This window comes from Hydra vulgaris, chromosome 04 (assembly GCF_038396675.1).
Source record: "Hydra vulgaris chromosome 04, alternate assembly HydraT2T_AEP".
Taxonomy (NCBI): domain Eukaryota; kingdom Metazoa; phylum Cnidaria; class Hydrozoa; order Anthoathecata; family Hydridae; genus Hydra; species Hydra vulgaris.
This window is the reverse complement of record NC_088923.1, coordinates 50,706,933-50,728,445: the sequence shown is the minus strand read 5'-3', so window position 1 is coordinate 50,728,445 and position 21,513 is coordinate 50,706,933. Positions and strand designations below refer to the sequence as shown.

At 29.1% G+C, this 21,513-nt stretch overlaps 1 protein-coding gene across 1 annotated transcript in view; it reads left to right on the top strand.

The window, feature by feature from the left end:
- The first annotated feature begins 4,237 nt into the window (after positions 1-4,237).
- Positions 4,238-21,513, top strand: part of LOC100205625 (mRNA-capping enzyme) — an 84,485-nt gene continuing 67,209 nt past the window's right edge. The window contains exons 1-2 of the mRNA XM_065796568.1: positions 4,238-4,392; positions 4,480-4,546. Of these exons, the coding sequence (XP_065652640.1) occupies positions 4,489-4,546 (58 nt within the window). The 5' untranslated portion in view covers positions 4,238-4,392; positions 4,480-4,488. The remainder of the gene's footprint in view (positions 4,393-4,479; positions 4,547-21,513) is intronic.

Sequence of the window (21,513 nt, the reverse complement as noted above, 5' to 3'; positions counted from 1 at the left end):
TTCTAGGATTAACTAGATAATTATCATTTATAAATATCATTGATAAACTTCTTATCTTTCTTAGAAATCATATATTAAATCCGTTGCAAAATTTGCACCTGCTAAGGTTGCATTTTTTTTATCCTGCTTGTCACTTTCTTACTCAGAATTCTATTCTTTATCTCTATAAACCTCAGACCCGTTTTTTTTATGGAATACTTTTGCCATATCTGGGGCGGATCTTCGAATGATGCCCTTTCTCTTTTAGATTTACAGCCAACCTCCAACCGTTTTCTATAAATACTATAATGGGCGCTGCTCTAAAGAGCTAGCGTCTCTTGTGGCATCTACTAATATATATATATATATATATATATATATATATATATATATATATATATATATATATATATATATATATATATATATATATATATATATATATATATATATATATATATATATATATATATATATATATATATATATATATATATATATATATATATATATATATGCAAAGCCGTGTAAAAATATACAATCCGTATGTTAATAACAAGATATATAGGTAGCAGGGGCGAGAAAAAGACTAATATGTCTTAAAGTCAAGCCCCTTGATAAATTTCGTAAATAGAAAATTTTGTTTAAAAATAAGCAATTCCGTTAACTATATAAAATAATCAAACGTAAAATTGGTAAAGTAATAAATAAAGCATCTATTTTTAAAAAATAACAAGAAGCGCTATTAATTTAAACATATTCTTTTGAAAGCACGGAAATATTTATTGAAAAATCGTGAATCAATTTTTTTTTTCAGTATTAAACTTTAGAACACAAAACCAAAGTCTAAGGGTCAAAAAATAAAAAGAATAACAACATATATTAAACAACAAAGACATAAATAAATTTGAAAAGTTACCATTTAACTTAAGTGCATTTAACTTAAGCATTCTAAAATTAATATACTTTTCATTCAATTGATTTAATATTCATTCTCGTGTTACTCGTCATTTAATTTAGTCTCATCTTTTTACTGTGACTGTTCCTAAGCGGTCGAAAAATTCTTATTAGTTTTTTTCCTCAAAGATCAGTCTTTTGGAATTCGCTTCCTTCATCTTGTTTTCCTGATTCATAAAATTTGTAATCTTTCATTTATTTTTCTATTGATCATTTATCTTTCAAGTTGTCTGTTAATCATTATCTTACTTTATAAACTTCATCTTTTTTTCTTCCTGTAACTTTCAACTCTCATAATGATTGCTTGCAGCCTTGTTGAAATTAAATATATTGACATTTTTTTTGAAAAAAGAAACAAATCCATATAAAACATAATCAAATATGGTTATATTATTAATTTCTTTATTTTTCGTATTAAGATCCGAAAAAAATAGATCGTTACACTGATTTACAAAAAAAAAATATTTGCCCGGTATCTTCGGTTGCTATGTAATAATAACTAAGTTTTGGGTGCTGATTCTGAAATCAAAGTAATTTTTCTGTATCAGGTCCGGAAATTCTAGATATCTGACACCTAATATGGTACCATTTAAGACTGACTGCCCCATATGTAATGGTTAACATATATAATAGAAACAAAAAAAAAATTATGATTTTATACATTTTTATTCTAACAAATTATCCATTTTATTATTATAATACAGTGAATAGACCGATTCAGACTACAAAACTGTTCATCCAACCCTATTATTGTAGTTTTGTCTATCATGAAGTCTACATAGTACACTAACCTTTGTGGAAAATAAATGCAGTTTTACCGATGTTCATTGATTGCTTCATATTTTGTGTTTGCTGCTATGGAACTAATTATCTCTTTAAATGTGTGTATTCTTCAATTTTCTTCTGTGTAGGGTTTCACATTCCCTCTTAAGCATCCAACAGTAGTCGCCCATCATTCCGGGATCCTATCGTCCCTGGTAGTGCTTCTCCATAGTGCTAATGTCTTGATGAAAACGTTCTCCGTGCTCGTCCGAGACCGTACCAAGATTCTCTAGAATAAAATTCAGATGACTATGCAAGAAATGTACTTTCAAAGACATTCTAGCACCTAGATCTTGATCTGCACTCAGCAGTTCTCCTCCAACTTTATTTTTAAAATTGGGAGCTATGTGTGATCCTAGAAAATTTTTGCAGATATCTTTAAAAACATTCTATGCTCTGTGTTCTTTAACAGTTAGCTACTTAGGAAACTCTATGTCATTCAGGAGAACTTGAACTTGCGGGCCGACAAATATTTCCTCTTTTACTTTGGCGTCACTTGGGGCTGGAAAACTTTGACGCACATATTTGAACCCATTGCTCTCTGGATCCATGGGTTTGACAAAGTTTTTTATGAATCCTAGTTTTACATGAATTTGTGGCAGGAGATTGCTTCCTTGATCAACCTGTGGGTTAGATTTAACACTGTGCTGTCCTGGAGTAAATAGTTCACGCGGAGGCCAGTTATTTTTACGTAGTGCTCCTGTGTTGTCCGGCTGTCCTACAAACATAAAAAACACATGTGTTTTGTAAAGTCACTCTGCAAGCCTAACAGTAAACTAATTATTTTAAGATCGCCACATTTTTTCCATTTGAACTGATCATACTTAATTACATGCAGCGGTATAACCATGTTTTCTTATAATTTTTTTTTCCATTTTCAAAACCAAAGTCACACTACTTTAAAACAAAATAAAAAAGAGAAAATATATAAAAAATAAGTTAAATATTCCTTACAAAAATATTGAGATAAATCTCAATTTTTTTGTAAATTCTTTTTTTTATTCATATTTTTTTTTACATTTGCTGGGGCAAATGTAAGAACTTAGCTTTTTTGTATTCCCAATTTCAAAATTTCAAATTTCAAAATTCAATATTAAACAGACTTATAAAAGCGTGGCACAACATTTGGCCGACAAATGTTTCTGTCAAAGCCGGATTTACGCATACCTTACCAAAACATTAAATCTATTGTCTTTAATTAAATTAAAAATATAATTTTTTATTTTGAGTTCATTAAAATAAATAGTATTAAACTTGCTTTCTTGGAAATTCCAGTCAATGATTTCTGAGTGTGAAAATGTTTGAAATTTTTCTGAGAAAAATATTTACCATGAAAATTTATATTAAAGGTTTGAACACATAGTCCACTTCTACATGGCAGCCTTGTTAATTGGGTATGACCTTTATTAATGGAATGAATCATTCTGTTAAAATAAATAGCATCTTATTACTTATGCAACTGTACGTGAAAAGCTAGTTTTCAATTTTAAAATAGTTAACAAAATTTTACTGAATATCAAAGAGTTGTTTCTTAATAGCAGAATTTTGAGCTCGAATTTTTGACTTTAAATAGAAGAATTTTAAATTATTTAATTTATTAGTGAGGTAGAAAATATATAAAGAAAAAATACAGATTTTAGTACTTTTTCCACCAAGATGATTAAGTTTGGACAAAATTGGCAATTTTATTGCAATTTAGTTAATTTTATCTATTATTACTAATAATACTGCATTATAAGTACAGGGTTCCCACTCCTCCTTAAAAACCTTAAATATCCTTAAAAAAAATAATCCTCCTTAAAAGTCCTTAAATAACCTTAAAAAAAGATAAAACTTGACTGCTCTCCTTAGTTTCTCCTTATTTATTTTTATTTTTTAATCATCTAAGGAATTTTATTAAAATGAAGGATTATACTTATTAATAAAGAAGAAAATATATAGTTCTTTGATAGTTTGCAAACCTATATTTTGAATATATTTATATATTTATATATACATAAAGATATATATTAATTTATAATAATTTTTCTGTTTATATTTTAAATTTATTGAAAAAGATAAAATTCTGTTTCTAATGTAACTGTTTTCTCCTTAATTCCTCTTACTTTTTCTTTAAAAAAATTGTCATTTGCGACCAAAACTCTCTAATTATTAGGAAAATATCTCCTTAAATCTCCTTAAAATCCTTACTTTTAGCCTCAGTTTTAATAGTGGGAACCCTGAAGTATTAAATTTTAGTAAAATTATCATTCTAGTTTAAATTTCATAAATCTTTATTTCAAGATCGCACATTTAGTGGAATAAGTGTTTTCACATTTAATTTAATTTTAAATTGATGACCAAGTTTTTAAAAAAAATTAACTCAGTCAAAATTGTGTCTGTCCTAATAAGTTTGCTATAGTTGTTGTACTTATATTTCTGCTCTTTAAAAAAACAACAACAACAAAACAACAATAACAAAAAAACATTTTATTATTATAGATATGATATAAATAAATCACTAAATCTATTTTAATGTTTACCTTACAGTAAAATTATGGTAAATAAAACTAAAATAGAAAAAATAATGAATGTTTGGTGAAAGCTTGTGAAGTTGCTTGTAGGTTTTAATGCTTTTCCAAGAATTGTTTACAGGTATATATTTATGTATTTTTTTCAGATGATTTAAGAAATTGTAAAAATTTTCATTTTAAATTTATTTCTCAAATAATATTTATACAGACTTTAAAAATGGGTGCTCCACCGCCTAGATGGATGAACTGTCCAAGAAAAAGTCAATTAATTGCAGGTTTATGTTTGTTTTTGTTAATCAAAATATTACAGTGTATAAATAAAATATGTTTTCTGGTATTTAATATATTTAGCTTATTAAAACAAAGTTAACAAATAAATATAAGTTTTCATAGCAAAAGACATGAAAATAAAATGATATTCTGATAATTTAATTTTAATTTAAAAAAAGTTAAATGTACTTTTAAACTTGAATTTATAATTATTATTATTATTAAAATTTAAATTAAAAAAATAAACTATTTATAAAATATTATTAGTTATTGTCATGGGATCAACAGAAGCTAGTTAAATAAATATTACATTAGCCCACCCATTTTGACGCTATGTTGATTACGTGGAGTGTCATAAAATATTCCCATGGTATTATTTTCCTAATAAAGGTTTTTTATTTTGGATAATTATTTATACTCGTGCCACTCTTTAAAAGTTTAAAACTTTTACTTTTTTTGAGTTTTTATGGGCATTTTCAAACAATCGGCGCAAGTAGAAATTTAAAAATCATTTGCTATATAATAACATCATTACAAATAATGAAAGGTTTTTTATTCATACCGATTCTACGCATTTGTATTACTATTATTTTTGTTAACTGGTGGTATTTTAAAAATGCACAAATTCGTTATGAAACTAAAAAAAGTGGTTTTTAAACGCAATAGCATTGAGGCCCCATGCATAGCAGTTATAAAATTGTTAGATGCTTTTGATCTCATACAGTTCACTCACTTCAAGTCCTGGCTATTTAAAAGGGATTTGTACAAGATTAGTTAAGTTTCCTGGCTGACCATTATTCTTGATAACCCCCTGCCATAATGTCGGAGAGCTTCATATAGCCATAGCTGTAAATAAATCTGTTAAGCCAGGGAGTTAACTATTTATATCATAAAATCATAAAAGGTTAAAAAATAGTAAGGTAAAGATAAAACTTCACTTTTAAACTTCAACTTTTAAACTTCACTTTAAAATACCTTTAGCAAAAACAAAAAAAATATAAATTTCTATCTTTAAAATTATTTACATTTGTATGTATTTGTAAAAAATATATACAAATGCGGGAAAAAATTAGACCATTAAGTGAAAATTAAAAAATATTGAGCTGTTTCACACGCCTTGAATTTCATGAAATGTAAATTGCATTTCTCTAAAATCAGGCATTTTTTCATTTTAAGTAATAAAAATACTCTAAAAGATCAATAGAATGGCTGACTAGATTTCTCTCTCCAGGGGATCATGGTTTTTAACCTGCGACTTTTCTGATTCTGCAATTTTTAAAGCAAAACTTAATTTTATAAGTTTGATAATTTTATAAGTTTGTCTTATTAATTATGAACAATTTATGTCATAAAGTAACAAATTGTTTAAAAAACAATGGCTTGCAAAAGGGTTTATTATGAGATAAATAAACAATTTTATCTAACCCAATTTTATTTTCCAATGACAGACTTTTCTTAAAATCAGTAGAAATATAGTAAAAGTAAAATCAATAGAAATAGCACTTTGATTTTATCTCTTCAAAATTAAATGTATTAAGTTTTTAGCAGAGTTATTTTAAATCTTATTTTATCTACATTGCTCCATTTTTAATTTAAACCTTTAAGATCAACAAGACTTTTGGCAGATGTATAATAAGCCTGCCGCAACGGTGAAATTCAAATAATGGTAAAACCATAGAGGTTTGGTGCTGGCGTTAGCATCTTTTTACCAAGATCACAACATAAAAATGGTATTCAAAAACAAACGGAGGTCCAAAAAGATGTAAAAATGGTAGAATCAAAGCTGAAATCCTTCTGAAAGCAGTTTTTATTGATAAAGACCAGACACTAGGTCTTGAGTTGTATATTTCACTAGACTACTGGTTAATTTTTGATATTCTAGGTCAGTTTAAAAAATGCCTGCGGATGAGACTCCCTTAGACTTTTTGGTTACAATGAATTCCAAAACTTTTAAAAACTTTCAAAGTCGCTAACGACTCATCAGAACTTTCAGCAAAATCATAAATCTATTGATCATAGTTAAAGAAATTTAATTCTCAAAACAAGAAACATATTTCTTGTTTTTAATAATAAATTGCAGGGTAGGATATTTATTTCTTAAAACAAGAAACATATTTCTTGTTTTAATTTTTTCAAGATAATGTAGAGCGTGTGATGAGCTTGGAGAAGCTTCAGAAGATACTTCAAATAAAGAGTTCTTGTAAAGAACTATTAAAAAAGAAGAAAAGTGGATTCATGGAGCTACCTACGGCAACTGCTTCCTTGCTTTTTCGTTATTGAATGGTTCTAATAATTTGAATTTTGATCCGATACCTAACTGCAAACTCTGAACCTTAAAAGTATATTAAAATTTTTTTTTTTCCATATTTTCTTGAGATATTTGTCTCAAGCTGAAAATTTATATGTATATAAATATTTATTAAACACATTCAGTGTTTAAATGCTGATTTCTGAAGCAGATTTGCTTCAGAAACAAGAGATCTGTGGTTGTAACATATCCAGCATTTTTTGGTGTTTAAGATAGCTAACATGGAGCAAAATCCAAGAATTTGTATGTTTATACTTATTTCAAATAATGATGCTTTTCAAAGTTGCAATGGTTGGAGGCTGGGAACAAAAAGCCCTAAAATATTATCTCCCTGTACCAAATGTGAGAGCAGCAACTTGATGAAATAATTTTTTTGCTATTCTTAACTAAATTTATATTCATGGATAAATTTTAAGTATTGTTTTACAATCTCTAAGCGTTTAAAAGTTATGACCATATAAAATTTGTAACCCCCTCAAATTGAGGGGGTTAGGGGGTTTATACTTTAAGAGATAATACTATGAAACTTAAAATTTATTGATGAATATAAACTTAGTCTATAATAGACTAAGTTTATATTCATAATAGCAATAAAAAACATTTTACCAACTTGTTGCTCTCACGTTTGGGGCAGGGAGATGAAATTTTAGGGCTTTATTGTTCCCATCCTCCAATCATCACAATATTTTGCAAAGCCTCATTATTTAATATAAGTATAAACATACAAATGTTTGAAGTTTGTGCCATGTCTGTCAGCTATCTCAAACACCAAAAAATGTTGGATCCTTCACTGATCTGTGGTTTGATGCCTACTCTAGGCTTTTTTTTTTCATGAAGCAAATGCAAACTTCCAAGTTAAATGCTCTTCTGCGGTGCTTTGTGATGCGACCACTTGGTCTTCTTGGAGCACGTAAAATACCCACAGGAAAAATGTGTGTATATATTTTTGAATCACATTGATAGGTTTTGATCTAGTTTTGTTTAGGCAAAAAATCGAAAGTCCTTTACCCAATCTTTTAAGGAAACCATTTTGAATTTGGATTTGTTTGATCCAATGCTCCAGTAATAGTATTTTAAAAAAAACATCATTTGATACCAAAATGAGGTAAAAATCATAAAATTTGTCATGTAACTGAGAAAAAGCTCAAAAATCAACAAAAAAACACTTTACTTTACTTTACTGTTAACTTTTCTATCATAATCAGTGAAAGATAGGTACAACATATTTATTAAATTATTAAGTATAGTGTTTTTTTTTGGTACAGGAACAGATTAGGAAAATATAGTTATGCAAATTAACTGGATTTGACATCAGAATCTATTTGCGCCAATGCTTAAAATTTAAAAAAACTTCAAATGATTGTTTAAAGAAATATTCATACTTAATTTAAATTAGTGTTTTTTTTTACTAATTTAAAAACATAAGTTTCCATGTAAATAATGCTAGTAAATAATTTCACATTAAAAACCGTTTAATGCTTTGTTTAAACATTCATACCTCTTTTTTTTTTTTTTTCAAATTTTTTTCAAATAATTAAAAAATGCATAACTATAAATAAAAAAAATAATACGTAATATTTAATAATACTTTATATAAAAAATCATTAGCATTGTTTTGATACTTCATTAAAAAGTGTTTCAATAATATACAGTAGCGTGCAAAAGTAAGCGGACAAGAGCTTAACTTGAGATAACTTTTGAGTGAAAAGTCCAATTTCTTTCAAATTTTCACTGAAATATCAAAAAATTGATTACAAATCTATAAACAAATAAATTTTTACTAAATTTAAGCAATCTAATCTTAAAAGTTAATTTAATTAAATTATGCGCGTCCAAAAGTATCCGGACAGAAATAAAAAAACTTGAATTAGATTTTTTTTTAAACATTTTTAAAATTGAAAATGCTTTATTTTAAAGTAAATTGCTTTAGTACTTCGTCGGGAAGTCCTTAGCATTGATTACTGCTTGAGAGTGACAAGACATTGAGTCCACCAGCTTCAATAATTTTGATTTTTCCCCATTCTTGTTTCAGAGTATTCAATAAATCACGTTTACTTGTTGGTTTTCGACCTGAAATTTATCGATCAATGAGCTTACATAGACATTCAATAGAATTAAGGTCAGGACTTTGCTAAGGCTATTCGATTAATCGAATTTCTTTGGTTTTGAAAAAGTTTTTCACAAGGGTTGAAGTGTGCTTTGGGTCATTATCCTGCTGAAATATCCATCCTCAAGCCCTGAAAAATGTTCCACGCAAAATGCTGTCTTGGTTAATGCTGTAATTAAAGAACCTTATAATGTAAAATGTAGTGTTGACACAACCAAATGTCTTTTGAGGTCTGCAAATCTATCATCAGCAAACAATGCCACCTAAGATGTGAGAATATCTGGAAGATCGTTAATGAAAATTAAAAAGAGTATAGGGCCAAGGATAGAACCTTGAGGAACCGCTGAAGTTACAGAATAAGAAGAAGAGTGCTGTCCGTTGAGGGCAACTTTTATACTACGATTGGAAAGGAAGGATTCAATAATCTTAAAGGTGTTGCCAGATACACCATTAGAAGAAACCTTATGGAGAAGATCAGCATGTCAAACTTTATTAAAAGCTTTTGAAATGTCAAGAGCGATGGCCTTAACCTCTCCCCTTTTATCTAATGCACGATAAAACCTATCAGTTATTACTGTTAGCAAATCAGCTGTAGAACAAGAAGATCGAAATCCATTTTGATGGTCAGAAAGTAAGTTATTAGATTCAAGATGAGAAATTAAGTGTTTGTTAATTTAAAAATTCAAAAACCTTGCTTATGATAGGAAGAAGACTTATGGGATGGTAGTTAGACGAATCAGATTGCTCTCCAGAATTTTTGAAGATAGGGATAACAGATGCCGCTTTCCAGCAGGCTGGAAAACAAGACTCTGATAAGCACTTGTTGAACAGTTTTGAGAGTATTGGCGATAGCTCAGGAGAACATTTCTGCGAGACAATAACAGGTATGTTGTCCCGGCCACAAGCAGTAGAAGAGTCTAGGCAGGAAATCACTTTAGATACAAAAGCTGGAGTGATACGAATGTCAAGCAATGGATCAACCTGTTTGTTGACAATATATGGTAGAACGTAACTAGTGGAATCAAGAGGTGATATTGATGAAAAGCTTTTAGCAAACAGTTCAGCTTTGTCTTTAGGTGAGGTGACAAAGTCTGAACCATACAAGAGAGGTGGAATTAAAGTTTTGCCATTATTATTAATACTATTAAAGATTCTCTAGAAGTCACGAGTGCCTAATTTTAGTGATGAAATAGGAGATTTCATGACCTGAGAATAGCGGGCTTTGACATAAGACAAAACTTTTTTACAATGGTTTCTAGCAGTAATAAACAGACTTCTATTTTATGGAGAATTGTTTTGCTGATAGATATGAAAATAATGGTTTCGATTGGCAATAGCAGCAGCAAAATGTGAGGAAAACCATGGAGGAGAGTGAGGCTTGACCTGGAACCGTTGAGAGGGAACAAAAGATTCCATGCCAGCCTGAATCCACGAAGTTATGTAGGAAGCACATTTGTTGACAGGAAAACAAAAGATTTCTACCCAAGTGTCATCACAAAGAAAATCACAGAAAGAGTTTCAGCCAGCTTTAAGGTAGTTGTAAGAGGTACGATAATAGGGGTTTTAGGTGATGAAGAAGAATGAGATAATAGTTCAAGAGAGATCAAAATGTGATTAGAGGCACTTAAGGGTGAATGTGGAGAAACTGAGCACTGACTAGGATCAGAAACAAGACATAAGTTGAGTAGAGAAGGTAAATGATACCGGTTGTCTGGAAAAAGAGTTGGAAAGTTGACTATTTGAGTTAGAAATTGAGAAAGGCAAAAGTTGTGAGCTTAAATGCTTGCATGTGGGCTTTAATCACTGACACTAGAGCCAAGCTATTCAGAGTGGTGAGCATTAAAGTCACCGACAACAACTCTTTTAGCTGATGGATAAAGAGAGGGCTTGGTCAATATGATCAGAAATAACATCAAAAAGAGTGCAGTCTTGAGATGAAGGAGAGCGGTATAGAACAAAGAGAAAGGCAATTCAGTAAAGTGGTGCTAATCGAAAGCACATAAAAAAATATTCTGTGGATTCAAACCTAGTTTCACAACAAATGGGTGAATTCTTACGAATGTAAATGCCCAGGCCAAGCAGGTGACTATTGGAGTCTTTACGAATTAGAGTAAGATAACCATCAACACTAAGATCACAAGATGAGACAGCTGAACTCAAATTAGTCTCACAAAGAGCAAGTAGGTCTGGTGAACTTTGCAAGAGATAAGACTCAACAGAAGAAAAGTTACTTTGAAGACCACGAATATTAGTGAATAATTGGTTTAGAGAACTTGGTGATGATGATGGTTTTTTGTGTTTTATAGTTTTTGGTACTTTTTTCATTTTTAAATTTGTTTGAAGAACTTGACTCAAAACATAGATAGTTCTCAGAACACTGCTTAATAGCCCAAGCAATTGTCTCATTACTACTAATAAACCTTAAGCCGTAACAAAGGGCTCCAAATGTGGCCTCTGCAATGCACACCAAAAGTACAAACAGGGACACCATCCATGCGCAACATGGCACTGCTAATACTTTGATATTTTTCAGCTGTTGATGGAATCAGCCTCTCTGAGAGCTACCACAGAGTTTGGGAAACCTGACTACCAGCCGGCCTCAGAACCATAAAACTGAGTTTTAGAGCTGTACCCTCATTAGGAGATAATAGAATGAGTTGCCTAGTCATGAAAACAGAGACGCAAGCAAAACCCATGCATTGAGTCAAGATGATCCAGCATTCAACATCCTAAACTGGAAACAATGTTTTAATAATACATCTGCGCTAGTCTAATAGATGAAGGCTGGTCAACAGATAGAATCTGTTTACCTCTTTGCCTAGGAGGCCTTTGCCTAGGAGGCCTTTTACAAGACAGTAGCCAGATGCATTTTACATCTGCCCAAGATGAGTATTTTTATCGAGACACCATCTCTAGCCTTTACTCAATGAAGAGCCCCAAGGCAGGGGGTGTTTTAAGTCGGAGTTAGTATCTCCTAGCCTTTGCCTAAAAAGATGTATCCTACAAGGCAGCTGGACATGAAGCAGATTGTACTGGGTTACATGTTACCTGTAGCAGGATAACCTGACCTGACATGATTACTTTTACATGCTACTGTATAGCATTATTGTGATTATGAAGCAGGTGGACTTAATGCCTTGTCACTCATAAGCAGTAATCAATGCTAAGGACTTCCCGACGAAGTACTAAAGCAATTTACTTTAAAATAAAGCATTTTTAATTTTAAAAATGTTTAAAAAAAAATCTAATTCAAGTTTTTTTATTTCTGTCCGGATACTTTTGGACGCGCATAATTTAATTAAATGAACTTTTAAGATAAGATTGCTTAAATTTAGTAAAAATTCATTTGTTTTTAGATTTGTAATCAGTTTTTTGACATTTCAGTGAAAATTTGAAAGAAATTGGACTTTTCCTTCAGAATTTATCTCAAGTTATGCTCTTGTCCGGTTACTTTTGCATGCTACTGTATAGCATTAAAGATCAAACTTACTTTAAATATAAAGGCTTTCAAAAACATTTGTCATTTTTTTTCAACTAAATTTATTTTATTTTTATAAGTTTTCTAACTTTAATGATTCTTATACAAAGTTGTTAGTTCTTGGCCTCGCCGTAAAGCCAAAATTTAGAGCCTTTGTGTTGGTCTTGGCCTTGAACATTTTGGTCTTGGCCTTGGCTTTAATGTTTTGACTTAGCCGTCAACTTTTTTTTAAGAATTCAGAACTTTCAGAAATTTTACTGCAGTTGATTTTGTTTACAAGAGTTATTTTTGTTTACTTGAATACTTTTGAAATCGATTTTTTTTTTTTAATAGTTTAAATTGCCATTTTTGATTAACCATTTGAAACAATAATCAATGACATGATTGGTTAAACAGGAATTCATAATATCTAAATATAAAGTCACATGATTTATTTTAATTTTTAAAAGTTAAAATCTGAGATAAGTTTTTATATAATTAAATTAAGTTGAAACATTTTTAAAAATCTTTTTTAATTGAATACTTAATTTTGGTACCCATGTTAGAGAAATATAATTTGAATTCTAGTTTATTTTTTAATTACTTTGCTTTTTGTTTTTTATTTTTTTGACAATGTTTTGAAGTATTTTTTTTATTATAACCTCTAAAAAATTTTAATGTTTATTAGTTAAAACATTTCAAAATTTAAAAAAAGATTTAAACATGAGTTTTTCTTAAAATTAAAAACAAAATTTAAAAGGTTTTTTGAATTAGAATATTTTTTATTATTTTAAATTATAATTTATAATTAAGACTTTTTTTATTTTTTGTTTATGTTTTTATTCAACTTATTTAAATCTGTTCTTAAAAGTTGTTAGTAATGTATTTTTATTAGAGTTTTAAAAAATAATTTTGATTATAAAATGCAACTTTGAACCAATAAGCAATAACTTAATTATCCTTCTTTATATTTAAAAAGATATAGTAATTGAGAAAGGTTTGCCATCAATCATCAAATTCGGATAAAATTTTTTACTTATAAATGGAGATAAATGGTCAGTTAAATGTAATACCTGTCATTCTAGTATTACAAAAACACACAGTGCAACTTCAGGAGTTACAAAGTAAGTGAATAATCCACTTTCACATTCACAATAATTTTTATTCATACAGTTCTCTTTAGCTCATTTATTTGACTTGAGCTACATTTTTTTTTCTATGAAAAGTCGATAAATTTATATTACACATTTGTCTATATTTTAGACATTTATCTTGCAAATATGAGTCATATATGAGCAGTGCAAAAAGAATCAAATCATTCATAATGATAATTAACTTTTAATTACAAATTTTTTTGATGATAAAAAAAGAAGACCAAAATGTTTCTTAAAGTTCACAACATCCTTGCGAAAAGTTAATGACTCATTATTTGTAACCAATGTCATTGTAAATTGTGGTTTGCCAATATCATTAACTGCATACACTAATTTTTTGACCAAAATTGATTAGAAATTTGCACTACCATGCAGGCAAACAATTTCATATGCTTATAGTATTTTACAATTTATATTTCAATTTTACCAAAAATGCAATAAGTTGAACTCACAAAATTGCATCAGTTTGTAGATAAATTGTCTTATCTTTTACTAACAACAGATATATGAACTGAAATAAATGGTCAACCACAGTCTCATTTTTATGCATTTCCTTCCTTCAAAGGATCACTTACTAGAAAATAGTAGATGAGTTGGAAACAATAATTTCAGAAAAAAACATAGCCGATAAAGTGTGAGAGGAGAAGAGGGAAAGAAGGGTGATTTTGTTGATTTTGAAAGAATGATGCAGTGCTTAATAAATAGTGATTATAAAAAAAAGCTAGAACAAAAAACTTTATTTAAACATTTTATTTTTAGGTCTTGTCTACAATATTAAAAATTTGCTCAAGAACAACACAAGAAACCTTGATACTTACTGAAAATAATGTCACAAGAACAACACAAGAAACCTTGATATCTAAAAAAATAATGTTACAAGAACAACACAAGAAACCTTGATATTTACTGAAAATAATGTCACAAGAACAACACAAGAAACCTTGATATTTACTAAAAATAGTTACAACTCAGATTCAAGAGACCTCTACCAAAAAAAAAAAAAAAAAAAAAATGCCTTTTTGCAAATTATTGAAAAAATCATGTTTTACAGGCACAGATTAGGATTGTCAACCCCACTTAATAACTGACAAACTATGTTGAACAAATAAATTTGCCAAATTTTGATCAAAAAGAGTTTAAAAAAGATTCACAAAGAGATGAAAAACTGTACGCAATGTAACAATATTCAAAAATTAGAACTATATTTAACAAGTATTTATGTGTCCCAGCAATTTCAGCTCCTGTCGAGTGTATCTTTTCTCAGAGTGGATTGATAATGCGCCCTCATAGAGCTCTTATGTCTGATTTGTTGCTTGAAACTTTGATGTTTCTTAAATGTAACAAAGACTTATAAAATTATTAAATGTAAGTCATAAGCATAAACTATCACTAAATAGACTACTAAAGTATGCTATTTAGTGATAGTTTATGCTTATGACTTATATTTAATAATTTTATCTATAACATATTTTTATAAAAATAAACAAAAATACATAAAATTAAATAGTTAAAAGTTTTAATTCTTTATTTTTATGTATTTTTGTTCTTGGCTAAATATATTTGTTCAAATATATCTCCAAATATATTTTCTTATCGACTGTCAATTTAATCACTTAGCTTTGTTCTAATTTTAAAATGTGGTTTTATTGTTGCAGCACTTTGTAGTTTTGTTAATAATTGGCCTCGACTTAAGACCTAATTTTTTCGAGACCAAAGACTAAAAGTCTTTGGTTTCGAAAATGTTTGCGTTGGCTTTGGCCTTGAAACTCTTGTCCTTGGTCTTGGTCTTAAAACTCTCGGCTTGTCCTTGACCTTAAAACTTTCGGCCTTGGTCTTGTCCTTGACCTATTATTGGCCTTGTTAACAACTCTGTTTTTATATAAAGTTCATTAAAGAGACAATCACACTTAAAATAGCCGTGCTGGAATTGTAAAAAAAAAAAAAAGCAAAATATTACTTGCCTGGTCATCAAGTCAGCAGTAAAGCAAGATGGTCAAGATTTGTATTAGTTGTCAGAGAGACTCAAGATGAGATGGTTAAATTTATTTATTTTTTTTACTTATAAAATAGGAATTATAAAAACTGAAAAAAAAAAAAAAGTGGTACTCTTAGGTACACCCAACCTATGCTTATTAATAAACCCACCCAACCTTCACTAATAAGACCCCCTCCCCTCCTGTTATTTATTTTTACTTGTTATGAAAAAAGAAACTCAAAGTTAAAAAAAAAAATTTCAGTTTAAACCGCTCTTAAAAATAAGAAAATATAAACTCACTTATAGAAATAAAAATAAAAAACTCAATTATATTATAAAACCTTATTGAAAAAAAAAAAGTCAAAAAAATAGTTAAAAATGCACTTTTTTCTTTTTTTGTTAATTAACTTTATATTTTATGCTATTAAATCTAACATATTTATTTTTATATAATATAGTTATCATTTTTGAAACTTTTATGTCATTTCACTTCTTCTGAGACCCAACATGATAAACTTTTGAATAATTATGCTGATAATTTTAGGAAATCATTATATGTTTAAGGGTCTTGGGGGACCCCTAAAAATATGTTTTGTTTAAAAAAATTTTAAAACCAGTGTTTTTGATCATATAGAACACATTAAAGGGGTGCAGCATATATTTTTCAAAATTATTGTTTAGAACACCCTAATAAACACCCACTCTTTTATTCACACCCCACCTTGTATTTAGCACTTTTAACTTGACAGCATTGTAACTGTAACAATTTTGACCATATCAAATTGTTCCTTTAGTTGGTTTGCTCTTTCTGTTTCCATAGTAGTTTTGTAAAATCTAGGTAGTTTTATAAATTCTGATCGTAAATTTTAAAAATTTATTAAAATTTCTTAGGAGGCAAGTTGAATTATAAAATGCAAATGTATAATTCAATTTTTTAAAAATAATTTAGTTAGAGTTTCACTTAAATTAATTACTTATAAAGCATAAATTTTTTATTTATTAAACTGAGAAAAATAAACTCAAAGTCAAACCACACCTCCCCACAACAGTGTTTATGTTTCAAAAAAGTGCACGTGTCCAAATTAAGTTTTTCTAGCAAGGTATGATTATAGAGTACAAAAAAAAGTTTTACACAAAATTTGAAGTTTCACAAAATTTGAAAAGCGTGCCCTGAAAAAAGTGTGTTTTACTTTTAGCGTATAAAAAAAAGTGTGTTTTACTTTTAGAAACATATACAGAAAAACAAATAGTTTAAAATGAAGTTCTTGGAAGAATTTATTTAAGGCATAGACTAGTAGCTTAGAAGCTAACTCTTTAATAAATACCATTATTTAAATTAACATTTATATTTCATATCAATAAATCAAAGAATCCTATCGAAATCAATAAAAAAGTATTCTAGTTTAAACATTTTGTTAGCTGATGTAGACTGAACATAATAAAGCCTTAAATTCTCTCCACGTTGTATGAAAGTGCAATGTGTAATAGATGGTTTTTGTATGTTTCTTTATGGAAATCACTCTGAAGTTTGTATCTATAAAACTCACTGAATTTTGAGTGAATAGTTTCTCCTGCTTGTTTGCTGTAAATTCCTAGTCCATATCCATTACAAAACTCAACTACAACTACACAACACTTTAGCATGGCAAAATAATATATGCGGTTTGGTACTCTTTGTTTTGATCTCCAAAGTAATAAAAATATAATCTATTGATTGTTCAAAATCCATACTGAGTTTCTTACTAAAACACAAGTGAACCGCAGTATCAAGTTCATCAAAGACATTATAGAATTCCCTAATATCTTCAGGAAGAGCATCTCTAAGCTTATTTGTTAATCTCATCAATTTCTTACACTGGTTTCTTTCAAATTCTCCACCACGATGTTTTTGTCTGACAAGGGAAATCCTTTTTAGGAAAATTTACTATTTTTCTTGTCCCCATCTTGGTGTTTAACCCAAATTGCTTTTCATATTGCATCCATATCAGAACCAGACAACTTTCTATCAACCTTAATGGTCATCAAATCTTAGTGACTCCATTCTGCAGTAGGCTTTATTGATCTTTTTGAAACTTTAAAAGATTACCCTCCAGTTTTAAGGAATACAATTTCCGATTTTTCAAATTTTTCTCTAAATTGATCTGCAGCCTATTTTTCTCCTACTTCTTGATTCAAGGAGTTTTCGATCATCTGACAAAGGTTTGTTGAACCAAGAACCTTTGTACAAGTATGACCTCATAATAGTTCAATGGATTAAAAGCACTGATTACATATAGTAAGTCCTCCAAATTAGGGTTGATATTCCACTATGCTGACCTAACTGCCGAACTTAAAGTATTTGAGGTCGGCAAAAAACATGTTTCTATGTTTTATGGTAAGACCTTTGTATCAAATTTTGTTGGCAAATTATTGTCAATCTCATTTTTCCTAAATCCAAGAGTTGTATAATTATGGACAAAGGGTTGCCACTTAACCTGGAAAACCTGTAGTACCTGGAGATAGCATGAATCCCAGGGAAAACCTGGAAAACTCAGGGATTTTAAAATTTTTTTATAAAATTCAGGGAAAATATTTTTTTTTGAAATTTCATACAATAATTTTTTTTTTTCAAAAATATTTATACATATAATAATGAGTTTGCAAGATGAAGGTATTGTTGTAAAAGTTTTAGTTTGTCAAATATAAAGATTATGTTTCAGTAAGGAAAATAATAATCTCATTGATGAACCAGAAAGAATATAGAAAAGTTAGAGAAAAGCTCAGTGAACTTAAAAAGTTCAACTCAGGGGAAAACGTTCTTTACTCAGGGAATACTCAGGGAAAACTCAGGGAAAAACTTATAAAAATTATAGTGGTAACCCTGTGGACATTTTCTTGGATGGTTTTTTCTAGAACACTTGGTCTACCTTCAGGTTTAGTTTTTTTTGTTCCAGATTTTGTTGATTTTACTACTTTGCAGATATTATCCTGATATGTCCTAACCAGAAGTAAAAATCATGAAGATTTTTACTTCTGGTTAGGACGGGGAGAAATATTTCTGATGCTTTATATGGATGTATATGAAGAGAGCGAGGAGTAGTTCCCACATAGGTTTTCCATATAATAATAATACTCTGTTGCAGGTGTTGCAACAGAGTATTATTATTATATGGAATGATTACTATAACAAATAAATAAAATTTATTTGTTATAGTAATCATTCACTTCAATGTTATATATTATCTTGTTGTTTGGACATTGATTACTACAACTTAATTTGATAATGGCACCCAACAGACATCTCTTTCGATCCAAATGTTTTGGCCACTGAGAAGTTATGACCATCAGGATGCATAAATTTAGTTAGATATCATTTATAGTAGTATCTATCTTTGTAACGATTAGTAAGCGACCGGGGCTATGGCTGGGGCTAGGTTTGATAGCACATAGCCGCGATAGGGGCCAAGTTTTATGACCAGGGCTGCATTAATATTGATAGATCCTATAAAAATGTTATTTTTAATTAAAATTTATGAGTTATAATTAAAAAAAATACTTTTATAGGATCTATCAATATTAATGCAGCCCCAGTCGTAAACCCGGCCAGAGCTGCATTAAAATTATTAGATCCTATAAAATAATGTTTTAAATAAAATTCATGTCATAAATTTTAATTAAAAATAACATTTTTATAGGATCTATCAATATTAATGCAGCCCTGATCATAAACGCGGCCCTGGTCACGGCTATGTGTTATCAAACCTAGCCCCGGCCCTGGCCCCTGTCCCTTACTAGTACTCATACCTACCAACCAAGGAAACTAAGAATACTAGCATGCAACAATCATTTAGATTTAGTACATTCACGACATACTGTTACTTTTGACACACAAAGAACTTGGAAAAACTATATAGTTCAAAAAACAAAAATATTATAAAAATCAATAAGTATTTGACAGTTGATATGCTTGAATTTTATATAAACACAATCATATTTTATGAAATTACCAAGTAAATAGCAAGATGGCATCAACTAAAAGAACAATTTGGTATGGTAAAAACTGTTTAAGGGAATAGAAGTTACCACCGTTAATTATCTATTTCAAGTTTTACAATTAGTTTTAGCATCAATCTGCAGATAGGTTTATACTGTCAAAAAAAGTTGTTATTTTTTTAAGAAAACACCACTCTCTAATTCTTAACTCTAACTAAACTATTCAAGAAAACATTAAAAAAAAAACATTGTCTTGCATCAGCATTTTTGTAATTAAACTTGCCCTAGTAAAATTGTGATAAAGGTTTAAATTTTAGGTTTTATGCTCATTTTCAAATGTTTTGAGTTGTTTTATTAGATTCCCTGCCTCAAAATATGTGCACATATTTTCAGGCAAATTACAATTTTCAGTTGGTTCAAAGCAAAGGTAAAATAGTTAAAACTTTAAAACCAGTCAGAATTAAATGATAAAATTTTAGGGATGTTCATGTTTTATCAAAATCTTTGAGTGGTGTAAAAATCAGCAAAATCTGGGATTAGGGTTGAGTTTAATGAAAAAAATGGATGTTTTCACCAGGGAGTAAGAAGTGCAATGTTTTAACAATGGAGTAGGAAGTGCAATAATAATTCAGTAAATCTGAAGTACAAGATAAAAGTTTCAGTTTGAGCATAGCATGATTATCAAAGGAATTCAAGGAGTAGTCGAGCACAAGCTAGGATCATAGACAAGACACAAATCAAGGAGTAAAGATAAGTGAATAGGGTTGTCCAGAAAATGAGTCAAAAAGTTAACTACCTGAGTAAGTGAGAAACACAAGTATATCAAGCTTTAGAGTCAGCAAGGCCAGTGATACTATAGCCAGGTCATTCAGTGCGGTGAGCATTGAAGTTACCAGTAACAACAATATTGGCTGAGGAGAACGGGCTTGGTTGATTTTATCAGAAACAGCATCAAATAGAGTGAGGTCTTGGGAAGAAATAGAAAAAAAAAGGAAAAAAAAATGTCGATTGAGATGCCAAGTGAAAGCACATTATAATATATTCAAAGGAATCAAACCTGATTTCATGACAAATAAACTGTTGCTTTAACAGTAAAAATATTTAAAAAGGATATATGTTATATACATCTAATGATGACAGTAATAGTGGGGTTAAGCGCAATGAGGTCAAGGAAGTTGTAAATGAAGTAAAAATGTGCTTGAAATTCAAAATGCTAATAATTTTCTGGAGCAATAACTAAAAACAGCGTTTTCCTCAATTACCTATGTTTAAGTGCAGAGCAACATAATTAATACTACTGCATAATTACAAAAACAATAAATAATTTAACATTTAATTGTTTAACTACACTTTAAATAATAAAATCAACATCGACTGGAACAAAGCGCGTTTTTCAATTGCAGAACTAGGACAAAAATTAAAACTTAAATTATCAAACTTTCAATGCAATTATTTTTTTGAAATATGCATTTTTAAAAATGAAATAAATTTAAATAATAAAATTGTTTTATTATTTTATGAATTTTCAATGTATATAAATAAAGTACTTAAATTGATTTTAATTATTGAGTTAAAAACACCATGAGTATTAGTTTACCTATCCTCTTTATTTTCTTATTTGTTAAATATCGGATATATCTGAATAGTTTGAATTTTTAGTATTTCATATCCAGATAGTCAATGATGTTGGATAATTGGAAACCCTACTACTAGCCAGTCTTGGAGCCATTAAACTTAAATTTAGAGCTGTGTCCATATAGGAGATAACATAAATAGTTGTATAACCATTACCAATGAGGCACCAGCAATTTTATGTGTAGATTCAAGAGAACCCAGCTTTTATCTTCTTCGGCAGGAAACAATATAACAATAGTTTGCATCAACCGGCCTATTAAATAAAGAAAGTGAGGCTGATCAAAGAGAATATTTATCATCTAAAATTATCATCATCATGATCATCATTCTTAAATGATAAATGTTTTTAAATTAAAAATTTCAT